The 20344-nt window shown below is 41.9% G+C and overlaps 1 protein-coding gene and 1 long non-coding RNA gene across 5 annotated transcripts in view; one reads left to right on the top strand and one right to left on the bottom strand.

Annotated features, from left to right (window-relative positions):
- The window catches only part of LOC309625296, a 65127-nt gene that overhangs the window by 8306 nt on the left and 36477 nt on the right, over nt 1–20344 (bottom strand). The window lies entirely within an intron of this gene.
- The window catches only part of AK7 (adenylate kinase 7), a 61339-nt gene that overhangs the window by 10173 nt on the left and 30822 nt on the right, over nt 1–20344 (top strand). For all 4 annotated transcript variants that reach the window (XM_082384525.1, XM_082384524.1, XM_082384523.1 and 1 more), the window contains 5 exons: nt 5490–5584; nt 10173–10283; nt 13883–13963; nt 17852–17940; nt 19851–19941. In XM_082384525.1, coding sequence (XP_082240651.1) covers nt 5490–5584; nt 10173–10283; nt 13883–13963; nt 17852–17940; nt 19851–19941 — 467 coding nt within the window. The remainder of the gene's footprint in view (nt 1–5489; nt 5585–10172; nt 10284–13882; nt 13964–17851; nt 17941–19850; nt 19942–20344) is intronic.

The raw sequence follows: 20344 nt of genomic DNA, 5'->3' as shown, positions 1-20344 counted from the left end.
TTGCCAACACTTGTTATTTGTTGTCTTTTTGATGATGGCCATTCTGACAGGTGTGAAGTGGTATCTCATTGTGGTTTTGATTTGCCTTTCCCTGATGATTAGCCACATTGAGCATCTTTTCATGTGCCTGTTGGCCATCTGTATGTCTTCTTTGGAAAGATGTCTACTCAGTTCTTCTGCCCATTTTTTAATCTGGGTCGTTTGTTTTTTTGATGTTGGGTTGTATGAGCTGTTTATATATGTTGGATATTAACCCCTTATCATTTATATCATTTGCAAATATTTTCTCCCATTCAGTAGGTTGTCTTTTCATTTTGTCAGTGTTTTCCTTTGTTGTGCAAGAGCTTTTAAATTTAATTAGGTCCCATTTGTTTATTTTTGTTTTTATTTCCTTTGCTTCAGGAGAGAGATCCGAAAAAATATTGCTACAATTTATGTCAAAGAGTGTTCTGCCTATGTCTTCCTCTAGGAGGTTTATGGTTTCTGGTCTTACATTTAGGTCTTTAATCCATTTTGAGTTTATTTTTGTATATGATGTCAGAGAATGTTCTAATTTCATTCTTTTACATGTAGCTTTCCAGTTTTCCCAGCACCATTTATTGAAGAGACTGTCTTTTCTTGCCTCCTTTGTTGTAGATTAACTGACCATCAGTGCAAGGGTTTATTTCTGGACTCTCTATTCTGTTCCACTGATTTATGTGTCCGAAGAAAAGAATATTTTTAATCATTAAAAGAAATGAAACATTAACTTTCAAAATTCAACCTTTATTCATTCCACAGGCATGGCTTAAGGAGGTGGGGTTGAACGTATTGGGAAGATACAAAGACAAATTATTAAAAAAATGATACCCTCAAGGCTCTTGTAGGCCCACAAGAGAGCTAAAGAACTCGGGAGAAACTTTCATGCAGGACAGAGAATGGCATGTTGACACAAAAGGTATCACAAGATGGATATGACTTTAGGAGGAGAGGAATTATTTCTTTTTTATTTTTTTATTTTTGGCTGCATCAGGTCTTTGTTGCTGCGTGTGGGTTTTCTCTAGTTGCAGCGAGCAGGGGCTGCTCTTCTTTGCGGTGCGCGGGCTTCTCATTGGGTGGCTTCTCTTGCTGCGGAGCACGGGCTTTAGGCGTGAAGGCTCAGTAGTTGTGGTACGTGGGCTCTAGAGCGCAGGCTCAGTAGTTGTGGCGCACGGGCTTAGTTGCTCCCGGCATGTGGGATCTTCCTGGACCAGGGCTCGAGCCCGTGTCCCCTGCATTGGCAGGCGGATTCTTAACCACTGCACCACCAGGGAAGCCCCAGGAGGAGAGGAATTATTTCTAACTGTGAGGATTTGATTCAGTTCAACAAGTGTTCCCCAATAGCAAGGGTCAGGAAGGGGTAGCAGAGAGCACTTCATATTTTAATTGCTTTGAAAAAGGTAATGAACTCTAAGGGACAAGATGATGTTTAGCAATTTGGTGCTTTGTGATTCATCTCCTTATTAAGTCCGGATCAAAGGAGAGAGTAAATTAGCTTATTTGAATTGCCATTCCAGGCTAGGAGGACAGCCAAAAAGACACAAGCACCTTACTTTGCAGTATTTTTTACACTTCAATATGTTGGTTTTTAGCAGATTAGTTCAGGCGTCAGCAAACTTTTTCTGTTAAAGGCCAGATAGTAAATATGTTTAGCTTTTCAAGCCAACTCCTCTGCTGTTGTAGCAAGAATGCAACTATAGACATTATGTAAATGAATGGGCTGGGTTCCAATAAAACTTTATTTACAAAAACAGGCGGTACATTGCCAACCCCTGAATAAGACCAATAGCAAAGCTATATTTTGGCTCATGTTCAAAGAAATGGAATGAAGCCTCAGTAATGTCTGTACCATATTCAGAGAAATCATGATGAAAAAGTACTCTCTGTGGATGTGCTGGAATCCTCAGGAGCTTAGAATGTTTGATTTCTCATTTATCCCTGTGGGCCTAAGTTTCATTCAGTAAGAGACAAATCAAAAACATGAATAATGTGTCATCTTTTGGAACAGAGCTTTTTAAATGCCTACTCTCCACATTTTTATCCCTTTGCAAATATTTACAGATGATGTATAATTGCACTTTCTAAGATAATTTCACCACCTAAAATAGTAATCAGACCTAATGTTTATTGAGTTCTTATTTTGTGCCAGTCTTTGGAAATTGATTTTTTTCTATGCAATGTATACTCACAATTTTCTTTACATTTTAATTTTTTTTCTGAAATAAAACCTGGACATGTTTTGAAAGTTAAAAAGCACAGTAGGATTTAGAATAAAAAGCAACAATTCCCTGCATTTCTTTTCCATCCCATCTCTACTGTTCAAAAGGAACCTCATTTAACCCACTTGTTCTTTTTAACACACAAAAATGCCTGCACTGATGTCCTCTGATTATGAACTTTAGACATTAACCACTGAGCTCCTGCTATGACAGATGAGCTTCAGCACCTAATAGGATCTCTCCCACTAATCATCAAGGGAACATAGCAGTTCTCAAACTTTGATACTGCATTTCCTTTCATGAGCTTTAACATGTAGGGTATGTTCTATATTGCTTCCTTCTTCATTCTAATAAAGAGCTTTAAATAATTAAGACAATTTTATTCTCTGTTTGGTGAAAAAATTTTAAATGTGTTACCTCTTTTTTGAGATACGAAGTGTTTGTGTCTGTAAGAAAGTATAGCCCTTGGTCAGTCATGGGGGACTGGGTGAGGGTATAGAGAGAATAGTAGAGGGAACCTTATCACTTTACCTCATGTACTCCCTGAGATTTGGGGAGTTTTCTGTTTTTGTTTTTACAGTGGATATGTATTACTTCTTAATGATGTTTTATTGAACTATTTTCAAATATTTTAATATAAAAGAATTCTTCTACCTTGCCTGTCACAGATACTATCAAAGGAAGGCAAAAATGGAGAAAGAAATGAAGTATAAGAAATGCAAGAAAACATCTGTATATATGGATAAAATGTGCTGCTCGTTCAAAAGTGAAAAAGCAGATCATTTTAGACCCCTTAAAATGATCGTAAATAAAAGAGGATAACCCAGTTAGAGGACCTCTAAGTGTGCCAGGCTTTCACAAAATAGGCCAATCTGAGGCACAGCAGAGCAGGAAGGGTAAAAGAACAAAATTAAATTGAAGAGGTGATTTTTGTTAATAGAATAAAAATAGAAACTAAAGTTAACATTTGATTGGAATTAATATGTGGGCATAGTGTTCTTTTTTTTTTTAATTTTTTTTAAATTAAAAAAATTTTTTTTTTTTTTAATGAGAGCTTATTTAGTTATTTATTTTTGGCTGCGTTGGGTCTTCGTTTCTGTGTGAGGGCTTTCTCCAGTTGCGGCGAGCGGGGGCCACTCTTCATCGCGGTGCGCAGGCCTCTCACTGTCGCGGCCTCTCTTGTTGCGGCGGAGCACAGGCTCCAGACACGCAGGCTCAGTAGTTGTGGCTCACGGGCCCAGTTGCTCTGCAGCATGTGGGATCCTCCCAGACCAGGGCTCGAACCCGTGTCCCCTGCACTGGCAGGCAGATTCTCAACCACTGCGCCACCAGGGAAGCCCCCTTTTTTTTTTTTTAAATCTTTACTGGAGTATAATTGCTTTACAAAGGTGTGTTAGTTTCTGCTTTATAACAAAGTGAACCAGCTATACATATACACATATCCCCATATCTCTTCCTTCTTGAGTCTCCCTCCCTCCCACCCTCCCTATCCTACCCCTCTAGGTGGACACAAAGCACCAAGCTGATCTCCCTGTGCTATGCGGCTGCTTCCCACTAGCTGTCGATTTTACATTTGGTAGTGTATATATGTCCATGCCACTCTCACTTCATCCCAGCGTACCCTTCCCCCTCCCCGTGTCCTCAAGTCCATTCTCTAGTAGGTCTGTGGACATAGTGTTCTTAGACTTAATTCAATAATACTTTCTCACCTTAGGGTTGGAATCCATGAGTTTATTAGATTCAGGATATCGGTATTTTATTGTTTTCCTTGTTGTTCGAGAAATCAGCTCATGAGACTAAAATTTACCATGACTACTGTGTCGCTTAGATCCTCTGACAATTTAAGTATGTCTCACTTTAGTTTTTTTTTTTTTTTCCTGGAAAATTATACATTATGAAAAATATTTTAGTGGAATCACATGCCAGAAAGTATTCAAGGAGATTCAATGCTTAAATGTGTGGGGAGCCCTCCTGGGGAATGACAAACCCTTTGGAAATCAAACACTCCCAGGTCCAGGTCACCACTATTCTAAATTCCCATCTCTACAGATGGTTCGTAACCAAGCATCGGGGTGTTACCAAAGCCCTCCCTCCACACACAGCCCACAGCCCCCAACGCATAAGCTGCTCTCCCCCAGCCAGGGGCAGTGGAGGGGGAGGGAATTACTTCCTTCTGCAAGCGCTTAAGCTAAATAGCACTGCTTTATGTGAAATCATGAGAGGGCCTTGCCCATAAAAAAGAATGAAATCATGCCATTTGCAGCAACATGGATGGGCCTAGAGATGATCATACTAAGTGAAGTAAGTCAGACAGAGAAAGACAAATATCACATGATATCACTTATATGTGGAATGGAAAAACATCATGTAAATGAACTTATTTACAAACTGGAAATAGGCTCACAGACATAGAAAACAAACTTATGGTTACCAGAGGGGGGAAGGTAAGGAGATAAATTAGGAGTTTGGGATTAACTATTATACACTACTATATATAAACTAGATAAAGAACAAGGATTTACTGTACGGCACAGGGAACTATATTCAAGGTCTTGTAATAACCTATAATGGAAAAGAATCTGGAAAAGAATACATTAGATATAGATATAGATAGATATAAATGAATCACTTTTCTGTACACCTGAAGCTAACACAACATTGTAAATTAGCTATACTTCAATTTTTTTAAATGGTTTAAAAAAAAAAAAGAGGGCCTTGCTTTCTGGTTTTGGGCCTCCCACTCCATTCTCCATTCAGCTGGAGGGGGTGCATAGTGGGGAGACCACAGACCGGGCAACCAGGCTTCCTGGATCGGACTCTATACCACCACCTCACTCCGTGATCCTGGGCAAACTGTGCCTCAGCTCCCTTAGAAGGTAGAAACAGAGATGAGAGTACCTATCTCCTGATGGTGAGAATTCGATAAAGCCCATGAACTGTTCCCATCCGTGTCAGCTATTATCAGTATCACGAGCCCTCCGAAAAAGTGAAAGTACACCGCTGCAGGCCAGGAAATAGGAAGGGGCTGAAGATTTGAGCTGGGCTCAGAAGAGGTCGGGCGGCTGGAGGGGGGCAGCCAGGGACAAAGATGGGGAGGGGTCAGTGAAGCATCAGAGGGGATGCCCCCCTGGTGTGAAGCCACTCCTTGAAAGAGGAGTCGCTTCAAGTCCCGCTGGTAATTAAAAGTACACATGATTTTAAAACACGTTCTAAATGGACCCAAGTAACTGCTCCGCTTTTTTGGCCCTACAGCCCTGAATGAAGAAATCAGCCATTTCGAAAAGCGGAAGGTGTTTATTTTAGTGTCCACGGTGATGACCTGGGCGCGGTCCAAACCCCTGGACCCAGTAAGTAGTGTGCTGGCTTTTCTTTGATGCAACATTTCACCCCCGATTCCTTGTAACCTGCACACGAGAACTTTCTACAGTGGATGGTGTATTCTTACACTCCTGAACCCTACCCCGTAATAAGCACTCTGCAGAGCTCACAGGCTCAAAGAACACTCCATTCTAAGGGGCTACATTGTTTTACAAGCCCCTTAGGAAAAAAAAGAAAATGCCGCCTAGTCAAGTATAACAATGCTTATCACTTTTTATTTTAAGTGTATTGAAAACCCTCTCTTTTAGACTTATTTAGACCTATATCTTTGTCATATACATTCCTGTGCATACATTAAAAGGAAAAATATAAGCAAAATACGGTGGTTATAGTATTCCCCAAACTTCTTCAAACTGAGTCCAGTTTCTCTGAATCACACCTGCATTCTGTCTGTTTTCACACAATAACTTAGTATAAAACCTGAGTCATGTCATTTATCTCTAGGTAGTTTCCTATAAAGCTCATGGTTATTATTTTGTGAAAAATACGGATTCAGAGTCATTCTTCTAGTATTGTTTATTTTCTCCCCGAGACCAGATTTCCATTTGCTTCTCTGCCCCAGTGCCTCTGTGCCTCTGAACTACCTTTTCATCTCAGTGCTGAGTCACACTATAATCTTTTTAAAGACATCATAAAAGGCAATTAGAACAACATGCATAGTACGTAACTCAGTTTAAGGATGACAGTATGTGCTCAAGGTGACCCGAAGGTGACCCAGGCTCCAGCGAGGACAGCACAGATGCTTCTTGGCTGAGTACATTGTGATAAACCATTGATGACAAGACACATTCTAATTTCAGAGATGTTAAAATGTGAAACAAAAAATGCACATGTTAGACTCAATGGAATACATTATTTATAACAAGGAGATATTTAGGGATTTATCATACTTATTGCGTCAAAGGCCATTTGTTTGTTTAATTATCTCTCCCTCAGTGGACTGGGAGGTCTTTGAGGGCAGGGACCAGAGGTTTCCTGTCATTTTTTTTTTTATAGATTTCCTAAGCACTAGTGTTTTTTGTTTTTGTTTATTTATTTATTTATTTATTTATTTATGGCTGTGCTGGGTCTTCGTTTCTGTGCGAGGGCTTTCTCTAGTTGCGGCAAGTGGGGGCCACTCTTCATCACGGTGCGCGAGCCTCTCACTATCGCGGCCTCTCGTTGCGGAGCACAGGCTCCAGTCGCGCAGGCTCAGTAGCTGTGGCTCACGGGCTTAGTTGCTCCGCGGCATGTGGGATCTTCCCAGACCAGGGCTCGAACCCGTGTCCCCTGCATTGGCAGGCAGACTCTCAATCACTGTGCCACCAGGGAAGCCCTCCTGTCCTTTTCTTATAAAACTCTCTCACCTACTCCATTTGGTTGCTCTCATCTCAAGGAGCAGGCCAGTCGTTTTATTCCTGTTGAAGTTCTATCCCTCAAAGAGTCTAGTAAAGTGTCTGCTACAAAACAATCATTGGTCATTTGACTGGCTGATCATTTTGCTGGCCTGATTGATCGTCATCACTCCTTCAGTTATAAACTAACTTGTACTGACTTAAGCAAAATGGGGATTTATTGACTCATATAACTGGTAAGTCCAATAATGGACTTCAGGCACAGCTGGATCTAGAGGCTTAAAAAGTGTTCTCAGAACTAACCTACTCTTTTTCTCTATTCAACTGCTTCTTTTCCTCTCTGAGTAGGCTTCATTCTCAGGTAAGCTGTCCCCTCCTTCTGGCCCCCAGGAGCTCCCAGGCTTATATCCCTAGAACTTCGATTGTCTTTTCCATTTTGACCATGTCCCAACCCAGCACTGGAATATGCTGTTTTTCCAGGTCTTAGGTCACAGGTCAAATCCTAAACCAGTCACTGTGACCAGGGAAATGTAGAGCTCTGATTGGCCAGACCTGGGATCATGTACCCACTTCTAGAGGCAGGGATGATCACCCAGCCCTGACCTCGCAGTCTAGATCAGCAAGCAAACTTGCCCTCTGCTTCCCATTGGGTTTGGCCAGCGGGAAACGCCAGTGAAGGATGGGGAAAATGAGAAGAGTGAGGTCACGGTATTATCCCTCCAGCTCCTTTGTGCCCAGTTGCTACTGGCCGGCCGAGCCTTTCAACCAAAGTCACAGCTCCTGACAGGCAGCCCTCTCCACCCTGCTCACCTCCAGGTCCTAATTATCACTGTGCCCTCTGTGCTCTGGGACCTGCGAGTGGTACAGAGCGCCCTGTTACTGAGTCCAGGGAATGTGATTTCCCTGTACCTGCCCACATCTTTGTAAATAGTCCTGTGATTAAACCCTCCTCAAATTACCCACGGTGAGTGTGCTATTTCTTTCATGCTAGGACCCTGACTGATACTTTATGGTTCACTGAAATCCGTCGAGCTTGTGAAAAGTCATGACTTCGTAATGCAACTCAAAAGAGAAAAGTGAATACTAGATTGGGGTAGACGCTGCTGTTTTCCGGTCAAACAGCCACGCTCCTGTCTTCCCATCCGAGTCCTGATTTGTTCAGGTGTCCACGCTGCCCATGGGACCCAGGGAAGAGAGCCTCTATCCGCAGCTCCAGGGGAAAAAAATCCTAATTAATTCAAATGAGCCATTGCCTCCTTCCAGTCCAATCTCCAACAAACAGCTTAAGTGATCTTGTTAAAATATAATTCAGGGACTTCCCTGGCGGCGCAGTGGTTAAGAGTCTGCCTGCCAATTCAGGGGACACGGGTTCTTTCCCTGGTCCGGGAAGATCCCACATGCCGCGGAGCGACTAGGCCCATGCGCCACAACTACTGAAGCCCGCACTCCCTAGAGCCCGCGTGCTGCAACTACTGAGCCCACGCACCGCAACTGCTGAAGCCCGCATGCCAGGAGCCCGTGCTCCACAACGGGAGAGGCCACCACAATGAGAAGCCCACATACCGCAGCTAAGAGTAGCCCCCGCTCACCACAACTAGAGAAAGACCCAACGCAGCCAAATAAATAAATAAAATATAATACAATTCAGATTGTGTTATAGTCCTGCTTAAAATGCTTAAGACCCTTCTATGCTCCTAGAATGAATCTAAACTCCTTCACATGGTCCACAAACCCTGGCAACCTGGCATTGCTTACCCTTTTTTTTTAAAAAAAAAAAAGGTTTTTATTTTAAATATTTATTTATTCATTTGGCTGTGCTGGGCCATAGTCACGACACGTGGGATCTTTAGTTGTGGCATGAGGGATCTAGTTCCCTGACCAGGGATCGAACCCAGGCCCCCTGCATTGGGAGCGTGGAGTCTTAACCACTGCACCGCCAGGGAAGTCCCCTGGCATTGCCTACCTCCTCCTCTATCAATCCCCAGCTTGGCTCCAGTCATTTCAGCCCTTCTTCCCATTTCTCAAATCTGCAATGATTGTTCTACCTCAGCGTCCTCAACCTTGTGTTTCTTCTGCCTCTCTGATTAATTTCGTGTAAGCCCTGGACTCAGATGCTTTGGGCTGGTTATTTAACTTATACCAATGTGATGTGATTGAAAGGCTCCTGATTGGACTGTATATTTTAGAAATCCTACTCCAAATAGGACCTCTAAATCTGGATGGATTTGTGGGAAATCACTCTGTATCATGGATTTCAGTTTCTACCTTTGATTCTCCAGGAAGTTTTTAGTTCATTCTCCCTCCATGGGAGGGGTGTACAGCAGGGTGAGTTGTGGAGACACTGAGTGCTGAACAGCTCAATATAGGGAAATATTTTTCTTTTTCCTTCCTGATTCTTAGGGCAAACTGATATCTTATCCCATGAAGCCAGTTTTTAAAGCCTGAGACAGAAACTTGCACATGGTATGTTCTCATTAACGTGGGATGAATTTGAGGGAAAGAGGCAGTGTGGAAAAGAGAAAAAACACACACAATTTAGATTTAAAAAATGAGGGCTTCCCTGGTGGCACAGTGCTTAAGAATCCGCCTGCCAATGCAGGGGACACGGGATCGAACCCTGGTTCGGGAAGATCCCACATGCCGCGGAGCAGCTAAGCCTGTGCGCCACAACTACTGAAGCCCGCGAGCCTAGAGCCCGTGCTCCGCAACAAGAGAAGCCACCACAATGAGAAGCCCGCGCACCACAACAAAGAGTAGCCCCTGCTCTCCGCAACTAGAGAAAGCCCGCATGCAGCACAGTAGACCCAACACAGCCAAAAATAAATAAATGAAATTAATTAATCAATTAAAAATAAATAACTAAATAAAAGAACTAAAGACATTTTTTTAAAAAGACACATTAAAAAAAAAAGAAACTACACACATCACAAGAACTATTAAGAAATGGGTTTTTTAATGCCTTTATGGAATCACAGTGACAACATGTCACTGTCTCTACAAAATAAAAGAAGACATTTAAATTTTTTACTTTGTTTAAATTAAGTTTAAATGATAGAATCTGGCTAGCTAAAGCATTTTCAAGAGAATTAAATCACTATAAAAATAAGCAGTAGTTTTCAGAATGCTTTACTTGAGCTTAAAGGAACATAGTGTCCCTAGCATCTGCGGGCTTAGCGGTTTCCGTAGCTCTAACACGTGGAGCCTGGCCTTCTTTCTCTCATAGGATGACTCTGAGATTCCATTTACTGAAGAGGATTATCGAAGAAGAAAGCACCATCCTAATTTTCTGGACCACATAAATGCTGAAAAAACGGTTCTCAAGTTTGGGAAAAAGGTAAGTCTCGAGTAGTAGAACCTTTAGGGTAAGAAAAGCTCTTTTGGAAGCAGCTTACAATGCACATGGTCAGGACTGTTCCACGTACTCTACGTGTATCATGTCAGCTCGCTCCCCACTTCTGTATTTAGTTCCCACGTCCTTACACCCACAGAGCTCCGAGCTTCAGGCTCCCCCAAGAGGCACTGTCCCAGGTCCTGCCCCACGTTCTGTTCCAGCCCCCTAAGATGGAAGCCTTGTATGGAGTCCCCAGTAGAGCTCAAGCCCTCACCTCCTAAGGGGTCTGTAGGTCCAAAGAGTCCCTTGGTCCAGAAGAGGCAAGTAACTCAGAGTGGGAATGGGGAAGAGGGAACCACATTTTCCCTTTTTCCAGACTCGATCTCATTAGCTTCTTACCGCAACTCTGAAAAGTGCATATAAACCTCATCTTACAGGGAATTCCCTGCTGGTCCAGTGATTAGGACTCAGCGCTTTCACTGCTGAGGGCCCGGGTTCAATCCCTGGTCAGGGAACTAAAATCCCGCAAGCCGAGCAGCCAAAATAAATAAATAAAAATAAAAATAAACCTCATCTTGCAAACAAGGAGGCGGAAGCTTCCAGAGGTTACGGAACTGGCTCAAGGTCGCATAGCTAGGATTTGCTGAGCAGTGGGCTGGGCGCTTCTCCGCCTCGTCCGATCTACTCCTGACAACAACTGTCTCGTGTACATACGTAATTATTCCCATTTCACAAATGCAGACACTGTGGGAAAGAGCGGAGCTGGGATTCAAACCTGGATCCATCAGATACCAAAGCCTGTGGGTTTTGTTCTTATTTTTTCCTGACTCCAAAACTCCGTCATTCAGTAGAGTGGATCCTGACACGTCCACGTCACTGATTACTGACACACCTCTAGCTGGGAAGTTCACGTAAACAAAAAGAAGAGCTTATTAGCCTTCTGTTGCAGCAAAAGTTATCATTTTGAAATCCGTATATTATAAAATTGTTTTATTTCTCTTATCTTTTATCAAAATAGATGACAGGGATGCCCTGGTGATGAATAAGTAGTAACAACAAAAAATTATTGAGGGCTTGCTTACCATGCACCAGGCACTGCGCCAGATGTATTACTTACAGTACCTCATGTAATCCTCCTATATCTCATATGTAATCCTCACAATTCTGTGAATTAGGTGCTATCATCATCATCCTCATTTAACTTAGGTAGAATTTATACAAAACGCCTAAACCTCTAAAGGTTCCATCCACTGCATTTTTCCCATTATCGGAAGACCTACGGTAGTGATATGCAATGATAGTTCTAAGATGACACCTAGTGGTCCCAGACAATATTACAGTAGGAACTTGGTCCTTCAATTCTGTCCTACTAGTAAATGTTTTTATTTTGTTTAAAAAAATTTTTTTTTTTACTTGGCAATACAAACACTGTGAGTATAAAATATTTGAAGGAAAAAACATGGGATTAGGCATTCTAGTCCCTTTTCTACCCGTTAACTTATCACCTTAGCCAAGTCATTCAACTTTTGGAGTTAAGTAAGTAAAATAAGGGGTTAGACTAGAAAATCTAAATTTCTTCCAACTCCAAATCCTACAACTATATTATTTTATTAAACTTTGAACATTGCCCCAAATAGGAAATTCATGATTTCTTGATCATTTATTTCAAATTCACTGATTGAGAAGGCAGGATCACACATGCAAAAATAATGGATGTGAATGATAGTCTAAAATGGAGAAATAGGGAATTCCCTGGTAGTCCAGTGGTTAGGACTCTGTGCTTCCATTGCAGGGGCCACGGGTTCGATCCCTGGTCTGGGAACTAAGATCCCACAAGCTGTGTGGCACAGCCAAAATAAATAAATAAATAAATAAAATAAATTAGAGAAATAGTGTCATCTTAATATCTTTTTTTATCATAAAAACATTAAATATGTCCCATGCTCTAAATTATACGATCAAAATTTAATTTCAAAAATTATTTTTTTTAATCCCAAGCTTTCCTAATCACTCTTTTCTGAACAATTAATAAGATAAGGTTGATCTGGCCAACTTGGTCATCTTTAATAACCCTTCTGTAACCTAGCGTTTTTCATCAAATAGGTAGAACCTTGGAAGGAATCATTTAACTCATATCCGTTAAGATCTTGCTATGTAACAGGCACTGTGGCTAAGAGCTGACCTCACAGCCATGAACAAAACAGACGTGGTCTCTGCACTCCTGGGGCTGGTTGTCCAGTGTTCATCAACTGTCACCACATCTGCAGTAATCACATTTATATTTACATGCTAATTTTATAAACACAAGAAGGTGGACCAGTTTAGTTTTTGAGGCAAGTTCATAGGCTTTTTAAATCCTTTGGGGCATTTTCACATCACTTTCCCTAGGACAGGTAGGAAAAGCCAGGGGACTGGGTCACCTTGTCCTTGCCTCTCTTATCCACTCTTCCAGATGTACAGGAATGTAGGTCAGTTATGACGATATGGTTCCTCCTCAAAAAGCTCACTCAGAGACCCCAGTTCTCTCATATCAGGGATGAGGGTGTGTGTGAGGGGGGATTTTCTGGTCTCTACTTGGGTTCCATCCTCAGTTCATGATTCTCTCTTCAACTTACCAACATCCAACCTTCCCAAATCGAATCACAGTGGTGATGGAGGGTGTCTGTATTGATAATTCTACTTCTGACACCAACTACAGCGTTCTAATTGGATGATGAATTAGCAAGAAGAGGCCAGTCAGAGTACACATATGCTCACAAATCACACTCTCTCGGGTTAGATTAAATCCCCAATGTAATTAACCAAAGATTAAAAATCTCAAGAGGGGCGGCTCATGAGTCAAATGTTTAATGGAACCTAAACAGATCTTTGTTGGTCATTGCACCTTTTATACTTGGACCTCACATTAGCAATACAGAAAAAATTGCACCAGCCATTGCATGAGTCTCTTTGGATTGTTAAGTTAAACATCATCAAAGCCACGTGGTTATTGGATTATGAGAGTGGAGAGCATCAGAGGAAGAGAATCAGTGCCCAGGTATCCCTAAGTATTACCTCTGCCTTAAGCTTTTCAACATGCCAAAAAGCCTGTTTCTACACAGTGTAGCTGCTAGTACCTTGATGACAGTAAAAAATAGTTGAGTATTGAGGCAAATTCTCCCAGCACCTAAATTACTCCTCCTGGATGAAGGGAACTCCATGTCTATTAAAATCCTCATATTAAGGGCCATCACCAAATTCCTTGGTTCTACGTATGTCCCCCTCCCCTACTAGGTAATTAAAGACCATCATGGAAGGACAGATTTTTACATCTTCCTTTGCCTTTAGGTGCCCGGCATAGCACTTAAAGGTGGTAAGTCTTCACAAATAATAAACTCTGGCTTTCATTTAATTGAGTCCCAATTAAATTTTAATACTGGTCAGTGGGGTTGAGTTCCCCGCCTTTTAAGAGATGCTCTTTTTGTCCTAAACAGTACATTAGGAGCTTGAAAGAGGTGATGAGACTTACTGAAGTGCTCATTTAAAATAATCACTAAAAATAATCTGATTCAATGTAGTTCATAATAATATATTTAGCTTTTTTCTTGCATTTTATCTAATAGGTCAGAAAATTTGCCACTTACGTAGTTGCTGCTGGACTTCAGTATGGAATGGAAGGAGGCATCTTACATGCTTTTTTTAAGGTATGACTTTTCCATGGCTATAACTTTTTTTTTTAAAGTGTTTTACATTAAGGTTACACAATTCGAAGGTTATATACTGGCTAGGCCCGTTTAATAGCAGAAAGTTAAGGACAATATGGATGTCTAACATAACTACCTTTTTTTCTTGTATTTCCCACTCTCAGAATAATAAAGAAAAAAATGGATCTCCTTTCACTCATGAGACAAATGTTGATACAGTGCCTGCCATGTACCAGAAACCATTGTAGATACTGGAAACACAACATAATAAAGTTCCTGCCCTTGTGGAGCTTACATTCTAGTGGGTGGAGAAGAAGAGTGATAGATAATAAACAAGTTAGCCAGTAAACAGAGTGTTTCAGATGTTGAAAAATGATCTGGAAAACAATGAAGCAGAGAAAGGTAGATAGAGCATGTGGGGCTAGGGTTGGGGGGTTATGTCTTTGTATGATGGTTGAGGAAGGCCTTTTTTTAAAAATTTTATTTTATTTTTATATTTATTTTCCTGTAGTATAGTTGATTTACAATGTTGTGTTAATTTCTGCTGTACAGCACAGTGATTCAGATATATATATAAATATATATTTGTATATATATAGATATTCTTTTTCATATTCTTTTCCATTATGGTTAATCACCAGATATTGAATCTAGTTTCTTGTGTTATACGTTAGGACCTTGTTGTTTATCCATTCTGTATATAATAGTTTGCATCTGCTAATCCCAAACTCCCACTCCATCCCTCCCACATCCCTCCTCTCCCTTGGCAACCACAAGTCTGTTCTCTATGTCTGTGAGTCTGTTTCTGTTTCGTAGATAAGTTCGTTTGTGTCATGTTTTAGATTCCACATGTAAGTGATATCATATGGTATTTGTCTTTCTCTTTCCGACTTACTTCACTTAGTATTATCATCTCTAGGTCCATCCATGTTGCTGCAAATGGCATTATTTCATTCTTTTTTTATGTCTGAGTAGTATTCCATTGTATATATGTCGCACATCTTTATTCATTCATCTATCGATGGACATTTAGGTTGTTTCCACATCGTGGCTATTGTGACTAGTGCTGCTATAAACATAGGGGTGCATGTATCTTTTTGAGTCATAGTTTTGTCTGGATATATGCCCAGGATTGCTGGATCATGTGGCAACTCTATTTTTAGTTTTTTGAGGAACCTCCATACCGTTTTCCATAGTGGCTGCACCAATTTACATTCCCACCAACAGTGTAAGAGGGTTCCCTTTTCTCCACACCCTCTCCAGAATTTGTTATATGTAGACTTTTTAATGATGGCCATTCTGACCAGTGTGAGGTGGTACCTCATTGTAGTTTTGATTTGCATTTCTTTAGTAATTAGTTGAGCATCTTTTCATGTGAGGAGGGCCTTTCTAATGATGTGACATTTGAGCAGACAGTGAAAGGCAATGGGGAGCCAGCTAAGTGGCTTCCTAGGGAAAGGCAGTGGGCATTGCAAGTGCAAAGAACCAAGGCAGAAACGTGCTGGCTGGGTTAAGGAGCAGCAAGAAGACCAATGTGGCTAAAAGTGCTGGAGGATGGTGGGTGATGGAGTCAAAGAGGTGATGGAGGAGCCAGGTGGATCCCAGCTTTGTAGCCCATTGTGAGGGTTTGGGCTTTTATTCTGAGTGGGTTGGGAAACAGACTATTTTGAGCATAGAAGTGGCCTAATCTGTCTTAAGTTTTCAAGGATAACGCTGTTCTTCTGCTGAGTTGGGAATGTACTGTAGGGGGGCAAGAGCAGGGTAGTGCCTAAGACCTGGGTGGAAATGGTGGAGATACTGAAGATTGTTGGGATCTGGGATGTTTTGAAAATGAAGCCAATGGGATTGGTTCAAAGCTTGGATGTAAGGGTGACAGAAAGAAAGTAAAAGATGACTTTAAGGATTTTGGTGCAAGTAACCGGAAGTAGGGAGTTGCTGTTTACTGAGATGGGGAAAACCGGGAAGGGACAGATTAGGGCGAGGTGTGCAATCAATGGGAAGTTCAGGAGCTCAGCTTAGACACGTTGAGTTTGAGATGGCTGACATCCAAGCGTCCATACTCAACAGGGAGGGAGTTGGACGTTGCACTGGAAGGTGGGAGTTGCGTTTGGAGATTATGGAGGTAGTCAGGACTAGAGTTATAACCTTGGAAGCCATCAGCATATGGGTGGAATTTAAAACCATAAGACTGGATGACATCACCTAGAGAATGAGTATGGAGAAGAGAAGAGATCTCAGGGCTGAGTCTTGGGACACTCCTATATTTGGAGATTTACAAGGATATGGGAGGGAGTCGGGAAAGGCAGCTGAGGAGGAGTTCCCAGTGAACCAAGAGGGGAGTGTAGAAAAAGACACGTGAAAGAAGTGTTTCTAAAACGAAATAATGACCAACCATGTCACACACTGCAGATAATCAAGTAAGATGAGACCGGAGGATTGATCTGGATATTTTTGGAAATGGGTAGAACAAAAGCCTGATATGACTAGGTTCAAGAGGGAGCATGAAGAGAGGAAGTGGAGATGGTGAGAATAGAGAAGTATTCTGAGAGATTTTACTGTAAAATGGGGCAGAAAAAGAAAGCAGGAGCTAGAAAAAGAAGTGTCAAGAAAGTGTTGACTGGTTGGTTTTTTTAATACAAGAGATATGACAGCTGAAGAAGATGAGCTAAAGAAAGCGCTTTCTCTCTGCCCATGCTCAGCTAGCTTTTACCTACCTGACCACCGGATGCTGGCCTTCCAGGCCTCTGCCCGGGACCCTCTTGTCTTCTCCATCTACACTCTTTCCCTGAGTTGGGCTGTTCAAGTCCATGACTGGTGCCAATGACTCTCAGACGTCAGTCTCCAGCGGGACTCCCTCTCCTTAGTTCTCACTATGCAGATCCATCACCTCAACTTGGATGTTTCGCAAATCCAAACTACATCGACAATCACCCCCATACCTGCAGCTCCTCCAGGGCCCCACCTCAGAAAATTGGACCACCTTCCACCCAGCTGCACCAATCAGAACCCAATTCCTTCCTCTTTCTCATCCATCACAAGATCCCCAAGTCCTCTAGAGACAACCTCCCCAATATCTCCCTTCTCTCCAACCCAACATGTCCAACTCCCCACCCAAAGGCTAGGAGAAACCCTCTCTTGTCCTCACCTGTCATGACCTCTGTCTCTTCATTTAAACTGTTACTTCCCATCGTCCCTTCACAAGGCAACCAAAGCAAATCCAATGATGTCACTTCCCTGCTTAAAACCCTTCAATGGTTTCCCCAAGTCCAAAATATCTTACAAGATCCAGTGGTCTGCTGTGGCCCCAACCCCTACCTCTTTCACACTTGAAAAGCAATATAAAATCATCTAGTACATGACGGTTAAACAGTACCCAGACTATCTATTTATTTACTGAAATATTTAATGAAGGGAAAAGGCAAGGATTTGGACTCTGAAGATCAGGGTTCAAATCCAGTCTAAGGGACTCATCGGAAGTGTAATGTCCTGGAGGATACTTTATCCACTAAGCATTTCATCTACAGACTGATGATAATTACCCCCAGCCAGTGGGGGTAATTTTAAATTTTAATTCTCACTTTTATGAGAATTAAAGACACCATGCATACTAAAGTATTTTCTTTCTATGTAGATGACCGCTAAAGACAGCTGATGAGATTATGATTTCTTGAAAAGTATTTCAGCCCTGAGGTTGCACTTTATTTCTCTTAATAGGATTTGATCAGCAACTAAATCTCATCAGAACTGATTTACAAAACATCTTGAGGCTATTATTTCATCGGATAGATAGATCTTTTTGGATGCCTCTGACTATGGCTCTGTCTGTGAGCTGTAATAGTCAGGCACACATAATGGGGGAAGATATGCTTTTGCTTTTCTTTCTTTTAGCTAGCTTGGTCGGGTGAGGTCCCTGCATTACCAGTTTTTGGAGATGGAACAAATGTAATTCCAGCAATTCATGTTCTTGATCTAGCAGGGTAAGTATTCTACCAGATATATGACTTCCCGAGAATGAGTTGACTACCATGTGTGTTTCTTACCAAGTGCTAAGACCCCCACGTGTATTATTGTATTTCTTCTTCCCAACAAACCTAAGCAGAAGGTACTTTTATCATCTCCACTTTGCATCTGATGAAATAGTGTCCATCAGCTAAAAGCTCCACACTTCTGAGAGCAAGTTCAAGTTCACCTTTTAGAAACCTTACCAGCAGAATAGCATGTCTTCCAATTTGGGAAAAGAACTCTTTATATGCATTCTGGGGACCTGGTCCTTTGTCCCAGATGAGATTGATATGTCCAGCCCACCAACTTAAATTCCAGAAATTTGTGAACTATAAACCAGAAGCTTTTTTTCTTTTTTTTTTTTGGCAATTGTTAAGTGATGTTAACACGTGTTTTTCAGACTCACAGAGTATCCCCAGGTCCCCTTCTCCTTCTTTGCAGACACTGACTTAAACACTAAGTCACGGATAGGGTTCACTTTATTTGCAGTTCATCGCTTCTACATTTCGAGTTCCAGGGGCTTTATTCTGTCAACCCCTAGGCTCACCCCACAGGAGGGAACAGCACCTCTCTGGGATTCTTTCTGGTTTCTAAATCCCCCCCGCCTCTTTCTCTCATCCACCAGCCACTATTAAATTAGTCTCAATCCCAAGCGGATTTACAGATTTACTGGGAAACAATGAAGCTTAAACTTCAGGACCCTCCACTGCATGGGTCCCTTCTACGCCCCTAAACTTCATTTTTATTATTGTTCTCAAAGAGGGATTCCCTAAGTTGTCTAAGCTTCGGACTCCACACAAAACCTAGATCTGCTCCACCCAACACTGACACTGGACACGGCAGGGCTGACATGGACCCTTTTTTCCTGCAGAGATTTTACATGATTACATTATCAGGTTTTAAAGTTGTGAAAAAATCTTACATTATTAAATTAATTAAATTATTCCCATTACACGAGGACTCGGGGGCCCTTGCGGTAGCATTTTTTCCCCAACAAGTTTCTTGAAGATTGTCAAATATTTAACAAAGAAAGAAGCTACAAGAGGAAATGTTCTGTGAGATTAATATAAAACAAATATGAAATGGATATTTAGACAGGTGCATTTGTTTTATTTTGGTTTGACTGAAAAGGAAGCTGAGATGGAGGTAGAATCTACAGTCTGGTGACAGTTTTCCATTCACTATTGTTTCTCTGGAATTTTTTTCATCTGTATTCAAATCCCTGTTCTGCCTCTCACTAGCTGTGTGAATTTGGGAAAGTTGCTTAACCCCTTTGGGTCTGATTTTCTCATTTGTGAGATGCGGATGATAATAGCCTTACCTGATAGGTTTGTTCTGAGAATTCCATGGGGTAACACCTGGAAAGCCCACAGCACAGGCCTGACGGAGTTCAGCCCTCAGACATGTTGCCCATCATTCATAATTAATCCAGGGTAGGAAATGTAAGCCACTCCGTGCTATGTGACTTAAGGAGCCACAGCTTCTGTGAATCTGTGTTTTACTTTGTGAAACACCTTCCCCAAAGCACTGCTTTGGGACTTTAATGAGCCACTGGGTAAGCGGACTTCATCAACGCAAGTCCTGTCGGGGCTCAGCTACTCTTGTACTTGGGGCGAATCTGGAGCCAGGTGGACCTGGCTTCCAACCCGGCCCTTCTCCCTTCCCATTAGTTCTTCAGCCCGAGAAGTGTCACTTAACTCTTTACCAGCTTCCTTCACTGTAGAGTGGGGACCATCATCCCAACCCTGACCTTGTTGGAAAATAAGATAATTGCTAAATCACCAAACTTGGCATCTGGTCCATGGGGGTGGCATCCAGTGAATTCTCTTTACTACATCTCCTTTGTTTATTCCCTCTGGGGCTGATGTCCCCTGGCGGTCTGCAGAGTGATACAGAACGTCATAGACCACGTGCCAAAGTTCCGTTACCTGGTGGCTGTGGACGAGTCAGTTCATACGCTGGGAGACTTTGTCAAGGTATAGCCATGTCCTCCCAGATTGGATGGCATCTCTTAAATCATTTTACCCTCCCCCCCACCCCCGCCAAAGTATTATAATTATGGAATCAGGAGTGCTAACAAGACCGAGGACTCCTAAAATACAATATCCTTAAACCCAAGCTTGCTATTTGTATCTGCAGTATATGTATTGGGAAATTACAACCACAATGTTTTTTTCTCCAGTATATGCATGGAGGGGAGCAAAAAAAGTCCACTGTAGGGCTCACACACACACACAAATTACACACTGCGATACTAAAATCTATCTGTGACTTGTTCCCCAAAGTACTCATATGGTCAAGTTCACCAAACCTACTGGCGGCTTCCAGGAGCTCTGCGTCTCTGAGGGCCCCCTTTCCTATCTGGGCTGCTCTGGCTAA

This window comes from Balaenoptera borealis, assembly GCF_965194805.1.
Source record: "Balaenoptera borealis genome assembly, chromosome: 3".
In the NCBI taxonomy this organism is placed as follows: domain Eukaryota; kingdom Metazoa; phylum Chordata; class Mammalia; order Artiodactyla; family Balaenopteridae; genus Balaenoptera; species Balaenoptera borealis.
Note: the sequence above shows the minus strand (reverse complement) of the source record. Positions and strands in the feature narration are given on the sequence as shown.